The 25731-nt window shown below is 41.1% G+C and overlaps 1 protein-coding gene across 1 annotated transcript in view; it reads left to right on the top strand.

Annotated features, from left to right (window-relative positions):
- xylt2 (xylosyltransferase II) overlaps positions 1-25295 on the top strand; it is a 44665-nt gene extending 19370 nt beyond the window's left edge. The window contains exons 2-11 of the mRNA XM_034190027.1: positions 1814-2357; positions 6981-7156; positions 15241-15443; positions 17253-17333; positions 18735-18951; positions 21034-21210; positions 21364-21620; positions 21718-21913; positions 23589-23922; positions 24051-25295. Of these exons, the coding sequence (XP_034045918.1) occupies positions 1814-2357; positions 6981-7156; positions 15241-15443; positions 17253-17333; positions 18735-18951; positions 21034-21210; positions 21364-21620; positions 21718-21913; positions 23589-23922; positions 24051-24373 (2508 nt within the window). The 3' untranslated portion in view covers positions 24374-25295. The remainder of the gene's footprint in view (positions 1-1813; positions 2358-6980; positions 7157-15240; positions 15444-17252; positions 17334-18734; positions 18952-21033; positions 21211-21363; positions 21621-21717; positions 21914-23588; positions 23923-24050) is intronic.
- Positions 25296-25731: the final 436 nt, after the last annotated feature.

The raw sequence follows: 25731 nt of genomic DNA, 5'->3' as shown, positions 1-25731 counted from the left end.
GGAATGGTCTATTTGAAGAGTTTCAGTCAGGTTTTAGAATTCATCATAGTACAGAAACAGCATTAGTGAAGGTTACAAATGATCTTCTTATGGCCTCAGACAGTGGACTCATCTCTGTGCTTGTTCTGTTAGACCTCAGTGCTGCTTTTGATACTGTTGACCATAAAGTTTTATTACAGAGATTAGAGCATGCCATAGGTATTAAAGGCACTGCGCTGCGGTGGTTTGAATCATATTTATCTAATAGATTACAATTTGTTCATGTAAATGGGGAATCTTCTTCACAGACTAAGGTTAATTATGGAGTTCCACAAGGTTCTGTGCTAGGACCAATTTTATTCACTTTATACATGCTTCCCTTAGGCAGTATTATTAGACAGCATTGCTTAAATTTTCATTGTTACGCAGATGATACCCAGCTTTATCTATCCATGAAGCCAGAGGACACACACCAATTAGCTAAACTGCAGGATTGTCTTACAGACATAAAGACATGGATGACCTCTAATTTCCTGCTTTTAAACTCAGATAAAACTGAAGTTATTGTACTTGGCCCCACAAATCTTAGAAACATGGTGTCTAACCAGATCCTTACTCTGGATGGCATTACCCTGACCTCTAGTAATACTGTGAGAAATCTTGGAGTCATTTTTGATCAGGATATGTCATTCAAAGCACATATTAAACAAATATGTAGGACTGCTTTTTTGCATTTATGCAATATCTCTAAAATTAGAAAGGTCTTGTCTCAGAGTGATGCTGAAAAACTAATTCATGCATTTATTTCCTCTAGGCTGGACTGTTGTAATTCATTATTATCAGGTTGTCCTAAAAGTTCCCTGAAAAGCCTTCAGTTAATTCAAAATGCTGCAGCTAGAGTACTAACGGGGACTAGAAGGAGAGAGCATATCTCACCCATATTGGCCTCTCTTCATTGGCTTCCTGTTAATTCTAGAATAGAATTTAAAATTCTTCTTCTTACTTATAAGGTTTTGAATAATCAGGTCCCATCTTATCTTAGGGACCTCATAGTACCATATCACCCCAATAGAGCGCTTCGCTCTCAGACTGCAGGCTTACTTGTAGTTCCTAGGGTTTGTAAGAGTAGAATGGGAGGCAGAGCCTTCAGCTTTCAGGCTCCTCTCCTGTGGAACCAGCTCCCAATTCGGATTAGGGAGACAGACACCCTCTCTACTTTTAAGATTAGGCTTAAAACTTTCCTTTTTGCTAAAGCTTATACTTAGGGCTGGATCAGGTGACCCTGAACCATCCCTTAGTTATGCTGCTATAGACTTAGACTGCTGGGGGGTTCCCATGATGCAGTGAGTGTTTCTTTCTCTTTTTGCTCTGTATGCACCACTCTGCATTTAATCATTAGTGATTGATCTCTGCTCCCCTCCACAGCATGTCTTTTTCCTCGTTCTCTCCCTCAGCCCCAACCAGTCCCAGCAGAAGACTGCCCCTCCCTGAGCCTGGTTCTGCTGGAGGTTTCTTCCTGTTAAAAGGGAGTTTTTCCTTCCCACTGTCGCCAAGTGCTTGCTCACAGGGGGTCGTTTTGACCGTTGGGGGTTTTTACGTAATTATTGTATGGCCTTGCCTTACAATATAAAGCACCTTGGGGCAACTGTTTGTTGTGATTTGGCGCAATATAAATAAAATTGATTGAATTGATTGATTGATTGATGTCATTCTTGGAATTGATCAAATGCTCCTCTGTCACATTTGTCCAGCATGTACGCTATAATGATAGAGCATATCCCAATGTTGAATTTACATCTTTTCTCTTTGTGTCACTTTATTGTTCTGTCTGCAGAGAAAAACACGGCGGTCTAAGCTACCTGACCACAGTAACCAGGATTCCAAGAGAGACGTTGCACTTTGGGAGCGACAGAATTCTTTGTCTGGGAGGAACAGGGGCAGATGGAACTCCAGGCTGGAGAGAACAGGGGGCACAGCAGCCAGCGCTTTGAGGAGAGGGTCCAGTCGCAGAGGAGGAAAGGCCAGCATCAAGCTCAAGACTCCCCAGGAACAAGGAATGACTGGGGCCGGGGGTGACGGTGTTATATCCCATGATCTCTCTAGTAGCCGCAACTTCAGCAACAACCAAGGTGGCGCAGACAAGCCTGTCAAGCTACCTCCTGCAGCAATACCAGGCGAGCCAGGAAGTGTGGACGGAGCACATCAAGCATCCAGCAGTGACTTTGTGCCAAAATGTGATATTGTAGGTAAAGACGCACTGTCTGCCCTCCATCGTGCCGTGTCACAGCAGTGCCGACAGGAGATTGCCAACATCGTGTGCCAGCATCAGGCAGGGCAGCTCATGCCAGATACACTTCCTCAGTTCTGCCCACAGCTTGGTGAGAATCTTCTAAAAGTGTACTTTTATTGAGTCATTTTTAGAGTTGTGGTTGTTTTTTTGTTTTTTTTATCATTTGCCACACTCTTTCCCACAAGCCTGTGGTCATCGCACCATGGGAATTACTTTATGTCAAATGAGCAGTTACTCGGAGCCTCATTTGAGGATTGTCACTTGCATTGTGAGGTTACATACAGTGGAGTCAGGGATAGGTAGCTACAACACAGTGTTATCATTGGTAATAAAAATGCAAGCTGACCAAAGTAAAAAAGTCACAGAGCATCGTTAGAAATGGCAGGGTTCCTACGCAGTATGGAATATGATTTTACTAATTTCCATGTCTGGATAAACAAAAGGAAATTAAAGTATGGAGAAATGTGTTTTCAGAGTTTTGCCACGTCATTGTGCATTAACTTGTAGCCTAAAATTCAGATAAAATGTTTGGACCAGAGAAATATGTTGTTTTATTTAGCCAAGCAAAGATGTGCAGTGATGTACCTACCTAGCTGACCTAATTAAACCTTACGTACCGGCACGGGCTTTACGTTCTCAGGATGCAGGACTACTTTGTGTCCCTAAGGTGAATAAGAAGTCTGTGGGTCACAGAGCTTTCTCTTATCGTGCCCCTGTTCTGTGGAGTGATCTCCCTGCATCAATAAACAGTCAGATTCTGTGGAGATTTTTAAGTCCAGACTTAAGACGCACTTATTTTCCCTTTCATATGGCTAGCATACTGGTACAGTTTTGTTTTGCTCTTTTAATTCATTTATTAGTAATTGGAGCGGGCTGTGGCCTCAACTTTACCTAAATTCTGGGTCTTTTAGTGAAGTTTAGGGCTAGTGGCCGGCGATCACCTTAGTATTTCTGTTTTTCTTGTTTAATGCTGTCAAATTATACAGTATTTTTTGTCTTTCTGATGCCTGATTCTGTTTTTTCTCTCTGTTTAAGGTGCAGCTCCATCCAGAGATGGGAGTTGTATTCGTGTTGGTGATCCTCCTGTCCTGTGTGCCAATAGCATTTCTTGTATATTTGTCTGTGAATTGTTCTGTAATTTATGTTTGTAGCATGGCCCAAGCAGAGGGTCACCCCTTTGAGTCTGGTCTGCTTGAGGTTTCTTCCTCAGAGGGAGTTTTTCCTTACCACTGTTGCTCTGGGGGTTGGTAAGGTTAGACCTTTCCTGTGTGAAGCGCTTTGAGGCAACTCTGTTGTGATTTGGTGCTATATACGTAAATGAAAAGAAATTGAAATAAATTGATGTGATTTGTGCTTGTGTTGAATCAGTGGAGACTGTCTCGTGTGTTCGCGTAGGTCCTCAATAGAGTGTTTTCAATGACGTCAGCATTATGTGCTTGACCCAGATGTTTAGACATCATGGAGGCATTGCCAGGTAAACAAGAGATTGTGGAAGCACACGTTCTACAGATCTGATCACATGTACTTTTAACCTGTTTTTCCTTCCTTTACTGCTCATTTTTGACATTAATTGAAAATCCAAATAATGTATTTGATAATTTTGTTGCTGTCAAGTAGATAAAAAATCAGCCTCACTGTCTTTCTCTGCAACTGAATCAGAAACTTCTTTCCTTTCATGCGTTAATTGTTCCTTATACAAAATTTTTAAATTTTGTTGCAGTCACGCTAGCCATAGATGTGCCATTTCTGTGCTGGGTTTTTCCACAAGATTCACCCTGATTCCTAATCACTTTTGGAAATCTGTATTAATGCTGGGCCGTCTCTCTGACCTGTTGTGGCAGCCAACACCACGATAGTAATTCACCGTGTTAGCGCTAGAACGCTGAAAATAGAGGTCCGTAAAGAAAAGGGGAGTGGAAAATCGAAATCTCCAAGATGGCCGACTTCCAGGTTCGTGAGGTCACGTGAAAACACTCTTCCATTTTGTAAGTGTAGAGTAGCCTACTTACCCAGGGGTGCTGATACAAATTTTGGGCTCTACTAAATACTATATAACATGGCATATTATGTAGTGATAGGCCATAATGTGTCATACACTACATGTTTACAGTTGGATTTTTAATTTATTTATTTAAATAAATGCTTATTTATTTGTATGGTGAAACCTATAAAGTTTGAAAATTTAAGTATGGAAAAAGTCTGGAATTCTGAAATGGAAAATGTTTGCGAATCCTGATATGAGATTGACCTGTCTCACTTAGTGTTGTTTGGCATTGAAACCCTGACTCCCAGACTTCTCTAAAAAGCTTCATTTCTTGAAGTATATTAAAAGCACCTTGACACTTGTACAAATTTGGTCCGTGCACTCGCTTACAATCTTGCGTGCCAGTGAGTAAACGTGTCATAAACTGTGCACGGCTGCATGCCAGTGCACAAAGAAAATGCTGAAATGTCCAAAATTTCTGGTACACATTAATTTCTTGCCACTTGTGTGAACTAGTCATGAACTAGTAATTTTGTATCACCAGTTATCCATCTTCATGATGAAGTGGTATAGAGGAGGATTTTCTTAAAAAGACCTGAAAGTTTAGCTACAAATTGCCAGAAGGTACATCTGAGATGCAAGCCTGGATTTGAGTTGTTTTGGTGAAAGAAAATCCTTCTCTGTTGTACTCCACTATGAAGCTAAGAGTAGTGATGCAAAATGCAAAGCTTGCACTGTGTACAATTTCTCCAATCACAGCCACATAAGCCCATAACTTCTCCTGGGTTGTCTTGGTGGCTTTCCTCACTCTTCTCCTTCTTGCACAGTCACTCAGTTTTTTAGAACTACTACTACATGCAGATTTACCATAAAGTGCCATACTGATTGTATTTCTTTGTAATTAGTGTAAATAAAGTCCAAGACACATTCAGTGGCAGCTTTACCATCAGAGAGCCTCGTCCACAACTACCACAAAAGACTCCAAGCTGTTGTTGATGTTAAAGGGGCAATACACAGTATTAAGAACGGGGGTATGTAAACTTTGGATCAGGGTCATTTGGGTAGTTCTCTTGTCATTTTGATTTAAAAAGAGGAAACAGTCGTTTGACAACAAATGGCTTCACCCAACCACTAAACATGAGTGGAAAAAAAGGTTTGTGTTCATATTCTCTTAAAAATGACCAAAAAAGCAAAAATTCTGCCAGGGTATGTAAACCTTTGAGCACAACTGTATATAAACAACTAATCAACGAGCAGTTTAATTAACGGTTGTAGATTTTTCTTTTTCTGTTGTATGTCTGGATGATACAGTTTTATTGTATGTAATTAGTAAATACAGTTTGTGAATGTTTAAAGCTTAAAACAGTATCTATTGTTGTTTTCTAAATAACACCTCCATTTGATGTTTACTCACTCACTCACCAACCAATCATCTTCAAACACTTATCCTGGGTTGGGTTGTGGGGGCAACGGCTCCAGCAGGCGACTCCAAACTTCCCTTTCCCAGGCCATCTTAATCACCTCTGACTGGGGGATACTGAAGTGTTCCCAAGCCAGTGTGGAGATATAATCTCTCCACCTAGTCCGGGGTCTCCTCCCAGCTGGACATGCCTGGAACACCTCCTTAGGGAGGTGCCCAGGGGGCATTCTTATCAGATGCCCAAACCACCTCAGTTGGCTCCTTTTAACAAGAAGGAGAAGTGGCTCTGTTCCGAGCTCCTCCTTGATGTTTATTACCACTATTTATTTATTTGTTTTTTGTTTTTTGTTGTTGTTTTTGTAAATTCTCTTTATTATGTTTTTTTTTTGGGGGGGGGGGGGGGGGTTACCACACAAATGCACAAACAATACACAAAAAACACACATTAATGTTACATAAACAGTGCTGCGGGACTGGTCCATATGGTGAAGAAGCTTATGGCATTAATAGCACAAAGAAATAATACACAACACTTGTGCAGTAGCCTGTGTCATGCAGCGAAATATAACAATAAAATTAAAATATGAATCAGGCCCCTGGCCTCTGTTCCCAATTCATAAATATGGCAGTTGACCATCATATTACAAATTTAAGTCCAGATTATGATCAACTCCCAAAAGTTCCAGTGGCATCCTCTATTTATTACCACTATTTTTAATTTAAATTTAGCATCTGATCTGCTCTGTGTAAGCCTGATCCCATCAGATCTCAGAAGCTAAGCAGTGTGGGACCTGGTTAATGCTTGCATGGGAGACATCTTTGGAACACCAGCATCTGTGTGTGTTTCTCCAGGTTACATTGGAGTTTTGTCAGGAAGAGCATCTGGCGTAAAACTTGTACCAAATACTAATGCAGATCTGCTTGTATCTGCTGTGCTGACCCCGAACAAAACGGGAGCAGCCAAATGGACAACAACAACAACCGTGGGATTAAATTTGGTATCAAATCATGCAGTTTCAGTGGTATTGGTATTGACTACTATATTTTGATATTGTGACAGAACACAAACAGATGGTGTGAACATTTATATAGCCAGAATAATCAGTTTGTGCCATAGTTTTGTAATGTCACCATGTTTTGATGGAAGGAAATGAACGTGCTTCTGATCTGAAATATTAAACTAAAATCTACTTTTGTCCCTTGAATTGCTTCACAATACCTAGGCTACAAGCTTATTAGTTTTTTCACATCTTGATTCTATTTTGTGTTTGATTTAAAGCAGTTGTTTCTCATTGCCCTTCATCCAGGTGTGTCAAATTTGGTTCAAGTTGGAGATGAACTTGATAACAGCCTGTCCAAAGTGGAGAACCCCGTCAGGGTGGCTTTTGTGCTGATGGTTCACGGCCGTGCTGTGCGGCAGCTCAAACGCCTCATCAAAGCCATATACCATCGTGACCACTACTATTACATTCATGTGGACAAGGTGAGCTCTATAAAAATGAAATTAGTGAAACTCTCATTACAAGTGTGTTTCAGTGAATGTTTGAGGTATCTAAATATGAGACTATTTATTTCCTGGGAATGCTGATTGATTAATGATTGGACTATGGCTCATTTATGCTCCACTTAAATGCATAAAGTTATTTGTGTGTTACAAAAGGAGAAACCGTCTCTGCCCATGTTTCTTTTCTTGCACTGTTTCTTTTTCTTGCACTGTTTCTTTTTCTTGCACTGTTTCTTTTTCTTTTTGCTCTGTATGCACCACTCTGCATTTAATCATTAGTGATCGATCTCTGCTCCCCTCCACAGCATGTCTTTTTCCTGGTTCTCTCCCTCAGCCCCACCAGTCCCAGCAGAAGACTGCCCCTCCCTGAGCCTGGTTCTGCTGGAGGTTTCTTCCTGTTAAAAGGGAGTTTTTCCTTCCCACTGTAGCCAAGTGCTTGCTCACAGGGGGTCGTTTTGACCGTTGGGGTTTTACATAATTATTGTATGGCCTTGCCTTACAATATAAAGCGCCTTGGGGCAACTGTTTGTTGTGATTTGGCGCTATATAAAAAAAATTGATTGATTGATACCATTGCTAATGGTCTTCTTCATGTCCTTTTGCTTTAAGGGTTTGCCTTTCATTTACTTTAACTACAGTGCTCCCATGATTAGCGGTAGCATTGCTCAGTTTCAGCCATATTCACAGTCTTTCCGAAAGCTGACAGAAATACATACAGAATGTACAGTACGCCTCTCCGGGAGCGATCAACCTATCGTGGTGGAGAGGTCTGTTTGCCCCTATGAACCTGAGAGCTGTGTTGTCTGGTGCCTTTGTGCTCCTGGTGGGGTCTCCCATGGCAAATTGGTCTCAGGCGAGGGGCCAGACTAAGAATGACTCACAATGACTCCATGGAAAAACGAGGAAGAGGAAATGGGATCTGGCCTGGAGGAAGCCCGCTGCCCCCGTTGGGAACCAGGCTTGGATGGAGGACCTGTCAGCAAGCGCCTGGTTGCTGCACTTGCCACGGAGCGTGGCTGGGCCTGAAAGGCCAGCGTGGACTTTCCATGTCTACCCTGTGGCTCACTACCCACAGTTGCTAGGGCCGGGTGGCAGAGGCTAGCTCTCAGAGCCTGGAACATCACCTTGTGGTGGTGGAAAGAGGTGGAGCGCTACCAGTTAGATCTGGTGGGCCTCGCCTCCAAACACAGCCTCAGCTCCGGAACCACTTTCCTTGATAGGGGTTGGGCCCTATTCTTCTCTGGAGTTGCCCAGGGTGTGAGGCATTGGGCAGGTGTGAGGATACTCACGAGTCCCTGGCTGAGCGACACTATGTTGGAGTTTACCCAGGTAGATGAGAGAGTCGCCTCCCTGTGCGGGTAGGTGGGTAGGGGGTAGGGGGACTCTGACTGTTGTTTGTGCGTATGCACCGAACAGCAGTTTGAAGTATTTGGCCTTCTTGGAGTTCCTAACTGGAGTCCTGCATGGGGCTCTAGTGGGGGACTCATTATTCTGCTGGGAGACTTCAACGCACCCAAGAGCAATGACAAAGACGCCTGGAGAGACGTTATTGGGAAAAACGGCCTCCCTGTTGGACCTCTGTACTATTCATGGACTGTCCATAACGAACATCGTGTTCGAACATAAGGATGCTCATAAGCAGTGGTGGGCACAAATAACCAAAAAATTAACTTCGATAACAGATGAGATAACTGAAAAGTTATTTTTGATAAAGATAAAATGATAAACCACCCAAAAATGTATCGGAAGTTACAGATAACCGATATCCGATAAATTCCACGATTGTCTCTGGTACATTTGCAACTACTAATAAACTGAAATATTGGGCAGTTTAATTGGCATCACAGCTTGGTAGAAGCTAGTCTGAATTTACAATTATTTTACTACCCCTAATGTTTTGAAGGATATATTTTTCCTGTGGATTTTCCACCGTGATGAAGGGGATTAGCCCAGGTCAGGTTCTTTCTCAAATGCACTATAGTTTGACACAATGTGGGAACCAGTCCTTTGTAAAATTCTTATTTATGTGCAGGGACCACAGTACCATTCAATCAACTGAAATAACAGCACAAACTATATTCTATACTTGTTTGAACTGACATTGTTTTTGTAGTTGTTTCATTACATAGTGTGCAACTCAAGTTGCCTAAATGTCACTCTGTGACATGTAAGCTTTTATTTCACACACACACACACACACACACACACACACACACACACACACACACACGCACACACACACACACACACACATATATATATATATATATATATATATATATATATATATATATATATATATACAGTAGTGTTCAGAATAATAGTAGTGCTATGCGACTAAAAAGATGAATCCAGGTTTTGAGTATATTTCTTACTGTTACATGGGAAACAAGGTACTAGTAGATTCAGTAGATTCTCACAAATCCAATAAGACCAAGCATTCATGATATGCACACTCTTAAGCCTATGAAATTGGGCTATTAGTAAAAAAAAAAGTAGAAAAGGGGGTGTTCACAATAATAGTAGTGTGGCATTCGGTCAGTGAGTTTGTCAGTTTTGTGGAACAAACAGGTGTGAATCAGGTGTCCCCTATTAACGGTTGAAGCCAGCACCTGTTGAACATGCTTTTCTCTTTGAAAGCCTGAGGAAAATGGGACATTCAAGACATTGTTGAGAAGAACAGCGTAGTTTGATTAAAAAGTTGATTGGAGAGGGGAAAACTTATACGCAGGTGCAAAAAATGATAGGCTGTTCATCTACAATGATCTCCAGTGCTTTAAAATGGACAAAAAAACCAGAGACACGTTGAAGAAAACGGAAAACAACCAACAAAATGGATAGAAGAATAACCAGAATGGCAAAGGCTCACCCATTGATCAGCTCCAGGATGATCAAAGACAGTCTGGAGTTACCTGTAAGTGCTGTGACAGTTAGAAGACGCCTGTGTGAAGCTAATTTATTTGCAAGAATCCCCGCAAAGTCCCTCTTTTAAATAAGACGTGCAGAAGAGGTTACAATTTGCCAAAGAACACATCAACTGGCCTAAAGAGAAATGGAGGAATATTTTGTGGACTGATGAAAGTAAAACTGTTCTTTTTGGGTCCAAGGGCCGCAGACAGTTTGTGAGACGACCCCCAAACTCTGAATTCAAGCCACAGTTCGCAGTGAAGACAGTGAAGCATGGTGGTGCAAGCATCATGATATGGGCATGTTTCTGCTACTATGTTGTTGGGCCTATATATCGCTTACCAGATATCATGGATCAGTTTGGATATGTCAGAATACTTGAAGAGGTCATGTTGCCTTATGCTGAAGAGGACATGCCCTTGAAATGGGTGTTTCAATAAGACAATGACCCCAAGCACACTAGTAAACCAGCAAAATCTTGGTTCCAAACCAACAAAATTAATGCCTCGCAGATGTGAAGAAATCATGAAAAACTGTGGTTATACAACTAAATACTAGTTTAGTGATTCACAGGATTGATAAAAAAGCACTTTGAACATAATAGTTTTGAGTTTGTAGCGTCAACAGCAGATGCTACTATTATTGTGAACACCCCCTTTTCTACTTTTTTTACTAATAGCCCAATTTCATAGCCTTAGGAGTGTGCATATCATGAATGCTTGGTCTTGTTGGATTTGTGAGAATCTACTGAATCTACTGGTACCTTGTTTCCCATGTAACAATAAGAAATATACTCAAGCCTGGATTAATCTTTTTAGTCACATAGCACTACTATTATTCTGAACACTACTACACTCAACAAAAATATAAACGCAACACTTTTGGTTTTGCTCGCATTTTGTATGAGATGAACTCAAAGATCTAAAACTTTTTCCACATACACAATATCACCATTTCCCTCAAATATTGTTCACAAACCAGTCTAAATCTGTGATAGTGAGCACTTCTCCTTTGCTGAGATAATCCATTTCACCTCACAGGTGTGCCATACCAAGATGCTGATTAGACACCATGATTAGTGCACAGGTGTGCCTTAGACTGTCCACAATAAAAGTCCACTCTGAAAGGTGCAGTTTTGTTTTATTGGGGGGGATACCAGTCAGTATCTGGTGTGACCACCATTTGCCTCATGCAGTGAAACACATGTCCTTCGCATAGAGTTGATCAGGTTGTCAATTGTGGCTTGTGGAATGTTGGTCCACTCCTCTTCAATGGCTGTGCGAAGTTGCTTGATGTTGGCAGGAACTGGTATACGCCGGTCCAGAGCATCCCAAACATGCTCAATGGGTGACATGTCCGATGAGTATGCTGGCCATGCAAGAACTGGGACATTTTCAGCTTCCAAGAATTGTGTACAGATCCTTGCAACATGGGGCCGTGCATTATCCTGCTGCAACATGAGGTGATGTTCTTGGATGTATGGCACAACAATGGGCCTCAGGATCTCGTCACGGTATCTCTGTGCATTCAAAATGCCATCAATAAAATGCACCTGTGTTCTTCGTCCATAACAAACGCCTGCCCATACCATAACCCCACCGCCACCATGGGCCACTCGATCCACAACATTGACATCAGAAAACCGCTCACCCACACGACGCCACACACGCTGTCTGCCAACTGCCCTGAACAGTGTGAACCGGGATTCATCCATGAAGAGAACACCTCTCCAACATGCCAAACGCCAGCGAATGTGAGCATTTGCCCACTCAAGTCGGTTATGACGACGAACTGGAGTCAGGTCGAGACCCCGATGAGGACGACGGGCATGCAGATGAGCTTCCCTGAGACGGTTTCTGACAGTTTGTGCAGAAATTCTTTGGTTATGCAAACCGATTGTTTCAGCAGCTGTCCGAGTGGCTGGTCTCAGACGATCTTGGAGGTGAACATGCTGGATGTGGAGGTCCTGGGCTGGTGTGGTTACACGTGGTCTGCGGTTGTGAGGCTGGTTGGATGTACTGCCAAATTCTCTGAAACGCCTTTGGAGATGGCTTATGGTAGAGAAATGAACATTCAATACACGAGCAACAGCTCTGGTTGACATTCCTGCTGTCAGCATGCCAATTGCACGCTCCCTCAAATCTTGCGACATCTGTGGCATTGTGCTGTGTGATAAAACTGCACCTTTCAGAGTGGCCTTTTATTGTGGGCAGTCTAAGGCACACCTGTGCACTAATCATGGTGTCTAATCAGCATCTTGATAAGGCACACCTGTGAGGTGGGATGGATTATCTCAGCAAAGGAGAAGTGCTCACTATCACAGATTTAGACTGGTTTGTGAACAATATTTGAGGGAAATGGTGATATTGTGTATGTGGAAAAAGTTTTAGATCTTTGAGTTCATCTCATACAAAATGGGAGCAAAACCAAGTGTTGCGTTTATATTTTTGTTGTGTATATATATATATATATATATATATATATATATATATATGACTTTGCTTTGTGAAGTACAGACTTTCAGGTTCTGTGGCAGATTGATTCCACACCCTGCGTGGTACTGAAATTCACCACGGTGTTGCAAAGGGGTAGGTAGGTAATATTCCTACACCAGGGCAGTCCTTCTTTGTCAAATATTCATAGGGCCTAGAATTAATGAGGGAAATGTCGACTTGGAGATGTCGCCAGAATACACGTTTGTTCACTGATGCTGAGAGCTAAGGTGTGTGCATTGGGGTGGCCAATATAAACGATATATCCAGTTCACTGTATAAATTTGGCTTGTTGATGATGTCATTGTGTCTTCCTCAGTGACTCTGAATGACTGGAAAAGGCTGCAGTCCCAGGCTCCATCTCCGCCTCGGTAGATTAAAACTTCTCCTTGTAAGAGTGTAAAATTCTAAGCTATTTTAACACGCTGGAGTCGTCTGACTGAATTCAGTCATGTAAAAGTCACATGACCGAATTAAGCAATTGTCCCATTAAATTCACTAGACTCAGTCTCTGTTTCAATGTGTTTTAAAAGTGCACAGTTCAAGCTTTATACGAGTTTTTAATTATGTTAGTAGGCCTACTATAACCTGAATTGTGATGAATAATTTCCACAATGTTTTTTTGTGAATTTTATGGTCATATATGGTGTGTGTATTTGCAGAAAGCCACAGTAAACAGTCCCACATTTCCTCATTCAATATGCTGAGCGCTCCGTCTCGCCCAGGAGAGCAGAGAGAAAAAAAAAAAAACTCCTTCCACTCTGTCATTGTTGGAACCCCAAGACATAAGCCAATCAGGATCATCAACCCAAGTGGTGGCGTTTCTGAGGTCTTTTCTCGACAAAACATCCACCAAAAGCAGACAAACTAACACTGCCTCCTGTTGGACAGAAGCAGGAATGGCGAAATGAGATTATTCAAATGCACAAAAATACAAGTCAGAATCAGGTGCTCAAAATTTATTTTATCTGTTTTTGATTGTTTTTTTAATTGTTTATTTTAATCAGTTTAGCTTTGCAAAGGGACTATATGACCCATTCAGAAACACTTCCATTATAACGTTTACACTTATGTTTATATCATGATATATACTGTTACCATGAAGGGATTCAATTTATATTGTGATATGAATTTTAAATCGTATCGCCCAGCCCTAGTATGCATCACAGAGAAAAAACAGGTGTGTATTGTCAGTGCAGCTGTGTGGCCCAGAGGTCATTGTCTTGTACAGCTGCAAAAGGGGACTACGTTTGAGGCTTGGTCATGAATCAGAAGTCAGTGGGATGGAGACAGCAGACACCCAAGTCTCATGCGTCTGAGGCAAAGCCTGTTTCAGGCAGGGGTCTGAACTGGCAGCTCCCACACCTGGTTTTTGCTGCTGATTGTTTTCAGCGCAACACTGTAATTACTGCTGTCCTCTCCATACAACAAGATGTCCACAGGTTTTCTTTTCTCCTTTTTTCTTCTTTTTTTTGTGTGTCATGGATCTTGTTTGAAATGTCTGCCTTTTGTGGAAAAATAAAATGGTGCTGATGGCACAGTGTGTGCTCCTTGTGCTTTACTAAATATGATTGCTTCACAATAATATCCATCCTCTTTTCCGTCAAACTGCCTTGCTGATTTAGAAATGTAATTAAATTAAATACCAAGGTGTTCTAAACACATACTGATTTTTAACTTATTGAAATGCTTGCTTCTTTATATATCTGCCTGATTGACACTCGTTGCCTTCACTGTAAATGTTTTGTTTTCATACATGCTGGCCAGTAATTACTCAGTAACGTGTACTGATTTCACTGAAACACGTTAGAGAGATGGGGTTTGGGCCAAGAAAAAACTACTTGTATTTTGATACAGATTAAGTTACAGATGCAGGTTCAAACTCTTTTTGTCATTCATAAATGTTCACTCTGCCGTACTGTTGTGGCGAAAAGAGAGCTGAGCCAAAAGGGAAAACTCTCGAGCTTAATGGTCAATTTTCGATCCTACAAGAAGAGCTGGCACTAGTAAATAATTCATATCATTGAAGAGTCAGCATACATTGGCTTGCAGAAGTATTCACTCCATTGGGCTTTTACACATTTTAATTTGTTTATGCTATTTCAAATACAAAAAGTAATTCAGGCATCATTATATTAACATTTCTAAAATTATCTCCCTTAAACTCAAACTGAAAGCAAATCTCTACAACTTGATGTAAATTAAATAAAAACACCAAAGCCAAGATGATGGGTTGCATAAGTAATGGCACCCTTTGGTGTAACACATGTAAATCATCATTTTTATTACCTGTTTTCTTTAGACAAGTCAGGGGATGGACATATGAACATTTCCGTGTCACTGAATAGGTCTCGTACTTCATTTACGGTACATCAATCGTTACAAAATTCTAATGGTATCATACTTTATGGTAAATGTGTGTGGAGTAGACAGTTCTCAAAAACTGAACAACTGTACAGAAAAGGTGAATAGTGAGTGAACCCAGGTAAATATGTTTGCAAGCCACTGTATGGGTTGGGATTAAATGGTTAAAGGACTTATTTAACCCTAGCAGAGGTATGATCTACAGAATGCTCCTCTTATTGTTCCTTTTTAAAAATTAAATTAAAAGTGGGTTCTCATTTATCTATAATTGATCTGACACTTCTTATTTGATATTTGCAGAGGTCAGGTTACATGCATCGGGAGGTCCTGCAGATGGGCAAGCAGTACCCAAATGTACGTGCAACACCATGGCGCATGGTCACTATTTGGGGTGGTGCCAGTTTACTGAAGGCCTACCTACGCACCATGCAAGATTTGCTGGCCATGCTGGATTGGAAGTGGGATTTTTTTATTAACCTCAGTGCCACAGACTTTCCAACAAGGTAGGATTTCTTTTTTTGTTGTTTTTGTTGTTATTTATTTATTTATGTATATTGCTGCCGTTATAATCTCATAAATTGCACCAGAACTATCTTGTACAGGCGCAGAGACCCTAACTCATATCCCACTGACCTACCTGCTTTGCCAGAACAAAATCAAATAGCAGATAAACTCTCGTTTATCTTTTTGTATAGTGTATTTATCAAGAATCAGAAGAAGTTTATTGCCATTGCCAGTGAACAGGATTCACAGACTAGGAATTTGCTTCGGTACAATGGTGCAACATTAAGAAGAGATAAAATGCTAAGATAAAATATAACATATGTGTCAAAATAAGATAAAATCTAAGATATAAAAAAAGAGAAATATGAAAGGCTGTGTGCAACAGAAAAACAGAGAAACAGAAAAAACAGTGCAGTGGGAGGAGTGCAATTAAAAACCAAAGTACATTGTCTAAAGTGACCCATGATAAGATAATAAAGTGACAGAGTTAAGCTTAAGGTGACTGAGTTATGAGGAGTTCACGAGTCTAACGGCAGAGGGGAAGAAACTCTTCTTATGGCGGGAGGTTCTGGTCCGGATGGACCGTAGCCTCCTGCCTGAGGGGAGTGGTTTGAACAGACCGTGTGCAGGGTGAGTCAGTATAAATACGTTTTGTTGTATTTGATGTTGATTGTACCTATTCTTCAGCATTTTAACATATTTAAGTGTATAATGTGTGTTTTTGTATTTTCTCTGATTGTCCTGGGATTACGTCAAGAGGTTGGTCATATTTGGCCCCATTTATATAAAAAATTTCTTTTTATCATCCTTGACATCAGAAAAAAAAGTGTGGGTGGATTTTTTTTCTTTTTCTTAGAAACAGGTACGTACGTCATTTCAAACCTGAAAACGACATATTGCACCTGCATACCAAGTGAGGAACTGAAATATCAGCTATTTCTAAAATAGTGGATGTGCCGGTTCTTGCACCAGCTGTACCACTGCCAGTGAAATTCACCAAAATAAATTGATGCAGGCTGATTTAGGCATGTGGGCTGGGATGATAAACTTTTTTTTTTAAATAAATGTTTCAAGTTTGTGCTGATCGGTTTCTTTCCTACTGACAGCCAAGACAGGCATCTTGGCTGGGGAAATAAACTGCGATGGACTGGTCTCCTGTCTACAGGGCAGGGCACAGACTCTCATCTACTTCACTCTATGATATCCAGGAATAGGCACCAACCCAGTAGGCATCAGGGTTGCTATAGGACTTCTGTTATTACTTTACTGCTATGTCACACATGGTAGTCTATTATATATTGGACTCTTAAATTTTCTAAGTATTTTCATCACAAAATGTGACAGTTTGCAAGTCTTTTTGAAATTTATAATTGCGTCTGCTACTTTTTGTTAATTTGCAAAAGAGAGTGCACCGCAGTGACACTAATACTTTAACAATAAAACCTCTTTGTTGTGTTGCTGCCAGCACTTTTATGTTAAAATTCTTTTGTTGTAAAGCACCTTCAGTAAAATGCCTCATCAGCCGTTGCTTTACACATTTCACCGCCCTGCTTGCAGAAGCAGAAACGAGTATGAACAGCTCTTCTCAGCTGACAGACGTTTTTTAAAGAGTGCCTTTGGAAAGTTTCAGGTCCAGTAGCTCTTATCATTATTGGCCTGTATATAAGTGAAAACTCTGGCAGTGATATGTTCGATGGAAAGTAGCTGTAATGCTTGAACACACATAGTTGAGCTTGTATCTAACAAAGTACCCGTCTTCCTTGGGGATATTAGTACCTCTTTACTTCATCATTATTGCCTTTCTACAGGACCAATGACGAACTGGTGGCTTTCCTGTCAAAGCACAGAGATAAGAACTTCCTCAAGTCCCATGGAAGAGAGAATGCTAGGTGAGGAGGTATACTACAAGATACAGCCACCAAAAACTTGTATGCGTTTGCACTTTGCTGGGTGAAATTGGCTATAACTCTAAAACCTGTGGCTGTTTGTCAAAAACAAAAAGTCGCAAAGGTATCCAGTTAAGAAATAATTTTATACTACAGCAAAATGCTGACAGATTTTGTCAAGCTGCTAATTTCTTGGTAAGTCTGTATAAGAGTCTAATGGCTGGGCATCCTCATAACCAGTAATTCAATTCCATGTTAAATACTCAAAAGTAAAAAAAAACAAAAAAACACATTGTTGCACTTTCCATCTCAGAACCTTAATTTTTCTTTTCCAGCAAAAACAAAAAAGTTGGGGGAGTAGCCGGTGTATAGGAATCACCCTGTCTGAGTCTTACAAGTGTGATTCCTCCTACATCATTTAGAATTCAATCAAACCTCACACAATGATAGCATCCCATATGAAGATGTGCATATTGTTGTCTGGTATCTTCAAGGGAAGATAATTGGAATTTTGTGTGTAATTGATATATGATACTGACTTCCTAAATTGATTGGTGGATTTCAAGGAAACTTCACACAGTCATACCATATCATGTGAAGGTATGCAGACTGAATATAATTCACGTCTTCATGTCTTCAGTTGGAGATAATTGGACTTTTTGGGTTTTAGTACCACATACTTGTTAATTACAAGCACTTCAGCAGCAGAGATTGGTGTTGCTTACAGTCTGAAAAAAATTACTACACGCCAAACAAACAGAAATCGACAGACCAGTGCTTTATCTTGTATCAAATAAAGGTGTTTGATTTGTATGTTAGCTGTATTTTTGACACTTTTCAATTGCTTGCAGAATTGGATTTTTATTATTATTATTATCAAGTGGCCTGTTTGCTCATGCTATAATGTGCAACTATCTGCATTTATAAGTCCCTGAAAATTGTGCAAGGATGTCTTGGATTTTGAATTGATATGGTTAGGTTAAAAAATATTGTCAGAATTTTCCTAATAAGACCCCTGCCACTTCTCAGGCTCATTAAGAACAAACTCTTGTACTTATGAAGTTGTAACTCCGGGTTTCTTTTGTGCACTTCTCAACAATGTCAAAAACTGAGGACAATATGAGATGGTGCTGGTGCATCCACCTTTTGTATATTTGATATCGGAATTATCTATGGTCTTGTGGGAAAAATGAGACTACTCCTTGAAATATTCACATTCCGCAATTCATGTCAGGACGGAGGTTTAAATGGTAAAGTCCCTTGTTATGGCTGTTAAACATCTACTAATATCAGTGCATTGGGACAGCACAGAACAAGGCATTTACATTAATACATTCTGTAAAATAGCACCAATACGTTTCAGTGAATTGATCTTAACTATGAACACTTTGCAATATGTTCAAGGTTTATTAAGAAACAGGGCCTCGATCGTCTCTTCCACGAGTGTGACAACCACATGTGGCGCCTCGGCGAGCGCAGCATCCCAGAAGGCCTGGAGGTGTCAGGTGGCTCTGATTGGTTTGCCCTCACCCGCCGTTTTGTAGACTACGTCATCAACTCCCAAGATAACCTGGTGTCGGGGCTGAAGCAGTTCTATTCCTACGCTCTGCTCCCTGCTGAGGTAAGTAAACCTGAGGTAGTGTGTTTATCTCCTGCAGTTTGATGTGCGGCATATCTCAGCCTCATCCTCTCCTGCTAAATCAGGAGAGCCCAGCAGTAAAGATAATCTGATTCATTAATTTGATTTCAGTAGCTACTGCCGGCTGTTGCAATTAGGCTACTTTACAAAAAGGGAAGATAACATTCAGTGGCATCATGGACAGCCCCCCTGACATAAATTCAAGCTGTTGTGAGCAGAGAACAGGAGATGCGTGTTCACGTGAATGAAGCACACAGTCTGCGCCATTTGAAGCAGCTTGGAGTATGGTGCACATCTGGTTTGAAGTGCATAAATATTCAGATTGGTGCCATGTCTTCATGCTGTGTTGTGCTGAGAGCTGGGAGCAGCTGGAAAGCCCAATGTGGTCTGGAATGAAAAAACAAAACTGGATCACACTTTTATCTAGTGCTGCTTGGGCAAGTTTTAATATGAATATTAATATGGTTGAATATTAATATTGATCATTAGATTGTATCCTTTGTATCACGTAATATACAATTATAGACTTGTGATGAGGCCTCGGTGAACCCCATCCTGACCAGGTCTGCATAATCACGGGTACACCGAAATCAAAAGTCTATAACTGCTTTATTATATGGTAAACAAGAAAATTGGGAGTTTGTCAAACATACTAAAACTGAAAAATCAATCTCAAGTTTCAACTCTTTATTATTACTGTCATACTGCACCAACTGACATCCCATCGATCGACTGGAGATGCCTGTTAAGTCCGTGATGAAGAGTCATCAGGCTTGTTTTCTTATAAAGTTCGCCATTCGCCTGTCTAGCTTCCACGTAAAATCGACCGAGTACTCCATCAAGCATCCGTCTGTCATAAGTTTCAAAATTGGGCGCATGTCCCTTTTCAGTGACGTACTTACGAAACAGGTTGGCTACTGACTGTGTATTTCTGCGGGTGTTCTTCTCATCTTTTTCGTGTAAAATTCGTTTTAAGTCAGTGTCGCTAACAGACGCAAACCTGTCTTCTGCCATCTTGTCAACAAACTGACAGCTAAAGTAGGTGTTGTATCGCGTTATCTGATTGGTCGTTATCAATAGAAAGCGTCACTCTATTAGCTAGCACTACGCTGCATGCGAGGTGTACTCATTTCGCACGCGCGGTCTACTCGGCTCCACCAGCGGTCAACTCGGCATGTGGTACAGCTCAGAATGTGGCGAATGGGCCAATCAGAAGTTGACAAAATCCGTACCATATAATAATCTATGATATACACATGTATCAGTCATTAGGCAGAATTTTAGTGTTTTTTGTAAAATGCTAATGTCTGATTTATTTTCCCTTTTTGAGTGGATTAAAGACGTTGGTGAATTGCCAATGTTTTAGTTTAGGTCAGAGGTCTCAAACCGGTTCCAGAAAGGGCCAAGAGGGTGCAGGTTTTCTGTGCAACCACCCACTCCAGCAGGTGATTTCACTGATTAACATCACTTTAAGCAGGTGAAATCAGTTAATCAGCGAAATCACCTGCTGGAGTGGGTGGTTGCATAGAAAGCCTGCACCCTCTTGGCCCTTTCTGGAACCGGTTTGAGACCTCTGGTTTAGGTGAAGTTAAATGTTAAATGCTTCACAGTCAAACTATCCAAAAATATTTCATTCATGCACCTCCATAAATAGTCATAACATAAATGCAGGTTTCTGCATACACCTTTATTTTGCTGTAGTGAAGCTTGCATACCTTATTTTCTGGGCTATAATTTTCAAAGTAGGAGTATAAGTCATATCTGTCTAAAATGCATCATGAAAAGTATTTAATTCACACTGGAGTATGTCATATTTATCTTATTTCACCAAAAATACTTTTTAATGATTTGGAAACAGTTATTAGCCTAAAGAACATACATTAAATATTCTTAATGTTATGTTTCTTGTTTTCACTGTACTGGAAACATATAGATTTTGTGTGTGTGTATATATCCTTACCCCCCCACCCCCACCCTTTTGCCTTTACACGTGGCGTCAGAACATAAGTCACAGTAAAATACAGTATTTTAATTTAATACAGCTCTGCCTGTGTTCTGTTTCAGTCCTTCTTCCACACAGTTTTGGGAAATAGCCACATGTGTGACACCCTGGTAGACAATAACCTGCGAGTCACCAACTGGAATCGGAAACTGGGCTGCAAGTGCCAGTACAAGCACATTGTCGACTGGTGTGGCTGTTCACCCAATGATTTCAAACCTCAAGATCTCATTCGAATCCAGGTAAGAGAGCCAGATAGAGAACCATAGTTCATCTAGACCACCTTGCTTGAAATTACTGCTTTGCAACTCTTACCAGTTAAGATGTAATTTTTACGTACTACTTTAATTACTACTTTACTTTCCTCTTTGTGATGTTGCTTTTTCCACCTGTAGCAGCTAACCCGTCCGACATTCTTTGCTCGTAAGTTTGAGTCGACTGTGAATCAGGAGGCCATTGACATCTTGGACACTCACCTGTATGGCCAGTATGCTCCGGGCACAGTTGCCATCAAGGCATATTGGGAAAGCCTGTTTGAGCATTCGGACGGAGTGGCTTCGCTCAGTGATGTGGCTCTCACCGCCTACACTGCTTTCATTCGTCTGGGCCTGATGAGTCTGAAAACTACTCGGAGCAACATGGAGGCTTGCAGGTCTGGTTTTTTCATTGGTCTTTGTTAAACCTTTAAAATGTTAATTTAAAAAAGATTTTTTTATTTAAATTTTTTTACTTATTTTTCCTTACTGCAGGTTTGAACCAGTAGGCTACCCCCTATCAGTCCACTTGTACTTTTATGATGACCGTTTCCAAGGTTACCTCGTGCGACAAGAAGTCCAGACTTTTGGTTCGAAGGACAGGGAAATGTTGGAGGCGTGGATGGTGCCTCAGGCCACTCTTGTCCTGCAGACAAACTTGAAGGAGTTTGAGAGGCTGAAGAACTTGGAAGTAAGCATGTTAAATGGCATTAAAGGACTTTTTGCACAGAAATCATAATAATTTAGATTTAGGCTGTTAGTGACCATCCGATTACTTGGTACACTTCCGCGACCAGTCTCAACGTATATGGCATTAGCAACAAACAGCTACATAGACTGCCAAAAACAGAACTTGTGAGTACTCGTTTTTCCGAGTGTTTCCAACAGCATTTCCGCACCTTTGAGAAAACATCCCAGCGCACTGTTGAATGGAATGTAGCTGCTAATGTTAAGAACGGAGCCACGGATTAATTGCAAAGTCTGTATAAGTGTGATGTCATGTTATGATGACTCGTTTTTAAGTGATAACTTAAATTTTATGCATGGTAAAAGCAGTAGCCGCTCTAGTCTGCTAGAGGCTCAGCTTTGTGCATGCTTATAAGTGTTGTCATTGATATAACTGTGAAAAATCTAAGAAATACATCTGTGTGATCAGGCAGCCTGAAAAATGGCAGCGTTCTGCATGCACGTTCACGGTGGGAGCTATAACGGGGTTTAAACGGTATGCTGCTCGAGTACAAAGAACAGACTCCTTACTCAAGAGATCCCAAATGTCAACCCCCCCCCCCCCCCCCAAAAAAAAACAAAAAAAAAAACAAAGCCTGCCAGCGCCACTGAGGAGAACAAAGTACAAAAGGAAAAAAAAAAACTGAACAGACCACTCACTTGTAGAATGATATCCAAGATTAAATATGTAAAGTCCACACCATCAAATAAGTCATCACTCATAGATCACACACAGTTGCCAGCCAGAGAATAATGTCCAGCTTCATGCCATCAAAGAGGTCCCAACTGGCACTGTCACTCATGGAGTTTGCACTATCTCTAGCCGGAGAATCATGTCCTGGATTGACAGACGAGATCTCATGGAATCTCATGGGAACTCAGTGGCAAGTTCACACTGAAACAGGAAGTGCCAAATTTTGAGTCCACAGTGAAACACGAAATGTCAAATGTTGAACACTTTCTGGATCCCACGAGATGAGAGCTCATGGGATATTGCGGAAATTGAGTGGCAAGTTGAGACTGAAACAGGAAATGGCAAAATTTGAGTCCACAGTGAAACAGGAAATGTCAAATGTTGAACACTTCCTGGCATGGGTGGAGCTAGAGCAAATGTTTTTATGAGAAATTTTCAAACACTGAAGAGTGCAGACGTGGCCTCTTATGTGCTCATAAGGACTCCAGGGTTTCAGGAAAGGTTAATGGCTAATGCTAAATGGCTAATGCTCCCTGAAGCATTTACTCAAAAAAAAAAAGTCTGAAGGACCTAAATGACATGGTGAGATGCTGAAGAGCTTCGCTCATTCAAGTCCATGACATATACATATTATTTATATAGTAATGAATTGGTTAAACAGTTGCATTTTCATACACTGAACTGTGCACTGGCACGCAGCTGTGCACAGTTGATGTGCAGTTTAGAACAGTTTACAAGAAGTTTATTCATTGGCACGCAATATTGCCTTTACAAGGTGGTTGTTTCAGTGACGAAGACTAAATCAGAATGGATATTTATATTTCATTAGAAACTTTCAATATCCCAGGAAACCTCCTGAAGGAGTAGGGTTTTTTTCCCACAGCTGTTATGTTGAGTAATTCTGGACTGTGCTGTCTGTGATTCATTTAGTTTTTTTCCCTGATAGATTGGCACAGAGTGGGATCCCAAGGAAAGAATATTCAGAAACTTTGGTGGCGTAATTGGTCCACTGGATGAACCGCTGGCAGTACAGAAGTGGGCTCGGGGGCCAAACCTCACTGCCACTCTCGTGTGGATTGACCCAGCTCTAGTGGTGGCAACATCATATGACATCACAGTGGACGTGGATGCAGAGTACACACATTACAAACCCCCGCTGCAGCGCCCCCTACGGCCTGGCACTTGGACAATACGGGTGTTAAAACAATGGGTGCAAGTGGCAGAAGTTCGATTCCTTGTCATGCCCTTAACTTTCAAAGACAAACAACCACTACAGAAAGGTGAGACAAGCGTGCAGTTTTCAGTTTTTCCTCCATTGGTGCTCATTGTAAGGCTTTTGTCTGAGTTGTAGATACTTGGCGATCGCTTGTTGACTGAAAAATGACGCTCACTTTGCTGTCCATTCCAGACGAGGACAGCTGGCTCCACGCGGGTCCACCAGGTAACTTGTACCTGGAGCAGAGCTTTCAGCAGCTGAGCTCAGTGCTGAAGCTGCCTCCGCAGGAGCCTGCCATGCAAGAAGCACAGCGCAATGCCCATCTAGTAGGTCAGTCCCTTGACAAGTGGGTGGACAGCAGCGTGAAGAATTTCTGGGTAATGGGTGACCTGTGTGCCATACGGACTACCTCCTGCCCTGCTCTGAAGTTATGCACAAAGACCTCCTGGAGCTCCTTGTCCCCAGACCCCAAATCTGAACTGGGACAAGTCAAAAGTGATGGGCGGATCAGGTAGCCCCTTGAGAAGAAAAACTTTTATAGCACATGCACAGCAATCAGGTGTGAGCTCCAAGCGGACGTGTGGACAGACTTGGAGCCCAAATGCACATAGATGATGAGAAATCTTCAAACACTGAAAAGTGCAGATGTGTTCTCTTGTGCTCATAAGGACTCCAGGAAGGAGGGTTTCAGGAAAGCTGCACATATAAGATTACAAGCTGAAATACTTGTGTGGTTGTTCGTTGAATGCTACATGGACACCAGATGTAGTGTTGCATTTTGGGAGGGATTCGCTCCTTTTTTTTTAGCTGGCACTTAGCAATCAGGGTCTGTTAGGGTCGGACTTTGAAAAGGAACCCTCTGCACATTTGAACCGTTACTGTGCACAGTTTCAGGTTTTCTATATGATGGAAGAATCAGGAAGCAGCTGCTTAATCTCCGCAGTCGGCTCCTTTTTGAGGACGCGTGGAGCCTCTGGTTGATATTGTCGTGCTTATTTTGCAGCACTGCTCAGAATGCGTTCGCAGCAGACAGAAGTGCACTTTACTGTAAGACTGTAATGTTACACAGAGGTCACTTTGTTACCGTGTGAGGAGGAGAAGTCTTCACGGTACAAGTCACATTTCCTGCCTTTAATTTTACAGTTTGCTGGAACACAGTCCTTCATGGAGCAAATCTTCACACTCATTCACTATAGCTAAAACACATCAGTCAGTACTGGATTTGTAGCCTGAATTAGGATGAAATAATCTCTTGTGTCAACTGACATCTGGATTAAGACTTCATTTTTTTTAGTTGTTTAATGACTGTGACATATTTTTTATCAATTTGTTTTATGTGGTTGTTCTTTAAACTTGCTGTAAAGTGTTATTAGTTCTTTGATGTCCATCATCGCAAAATGGGCCACTCAGTTATTAGTTTGTTTAATAAAAAAAAAAGTGCCTAGATGGGAATCAAAGTCTGCAAGGCACCATGGTGGCTGCCAAGCTTCTTTTAGAATTACTTCTTATTTTGACTTCAAAACACATATCCAAAACCCAAATAGGAAAGACGCCAGTGACAGATTAAACTAAATGTAACACATCACTGACATCACATTATACCTCCTCCATAAGCAGTATTTTCATTCTATGTAAGGGTCTTTGTGTTTTCATGTGCAATTTCTTTGTTCACCTATGAGTGTATTCTGTCCTAATAACTGGAAAATTGATGTTGCCATTTTTTGTTCACCTTTTAGTAGTTACATGGCAGAGGCAAAGCTGCAGGGGTCAGGTTTTGAAACAGCTGAGATCTTGTTGGAAAACGTGTTCCGTTTTGTCATGATGATTCAGAAAGCGTATTGTGTCCCTATCTGTGAAGTGTAATTCTTTGATT

Source organism: Thalassophryne amazonica, chromosome 16 (genome assembly GCF_902500255.1).
Source record: "Thalassophryne amazonica chromosome 16, fThaAma1.1, whole genome shotgun sequence".
Lineage (NCBI taxonomy): Eukaryota > Metazoa > Chordata > Actinopteri > Batrachoidiformes > Batrachoididae > Thalassophryne > Thalassophryne amazonica.
This window is presented reverse-complemented; position numbering and strand designations above follow the sequence as displayed.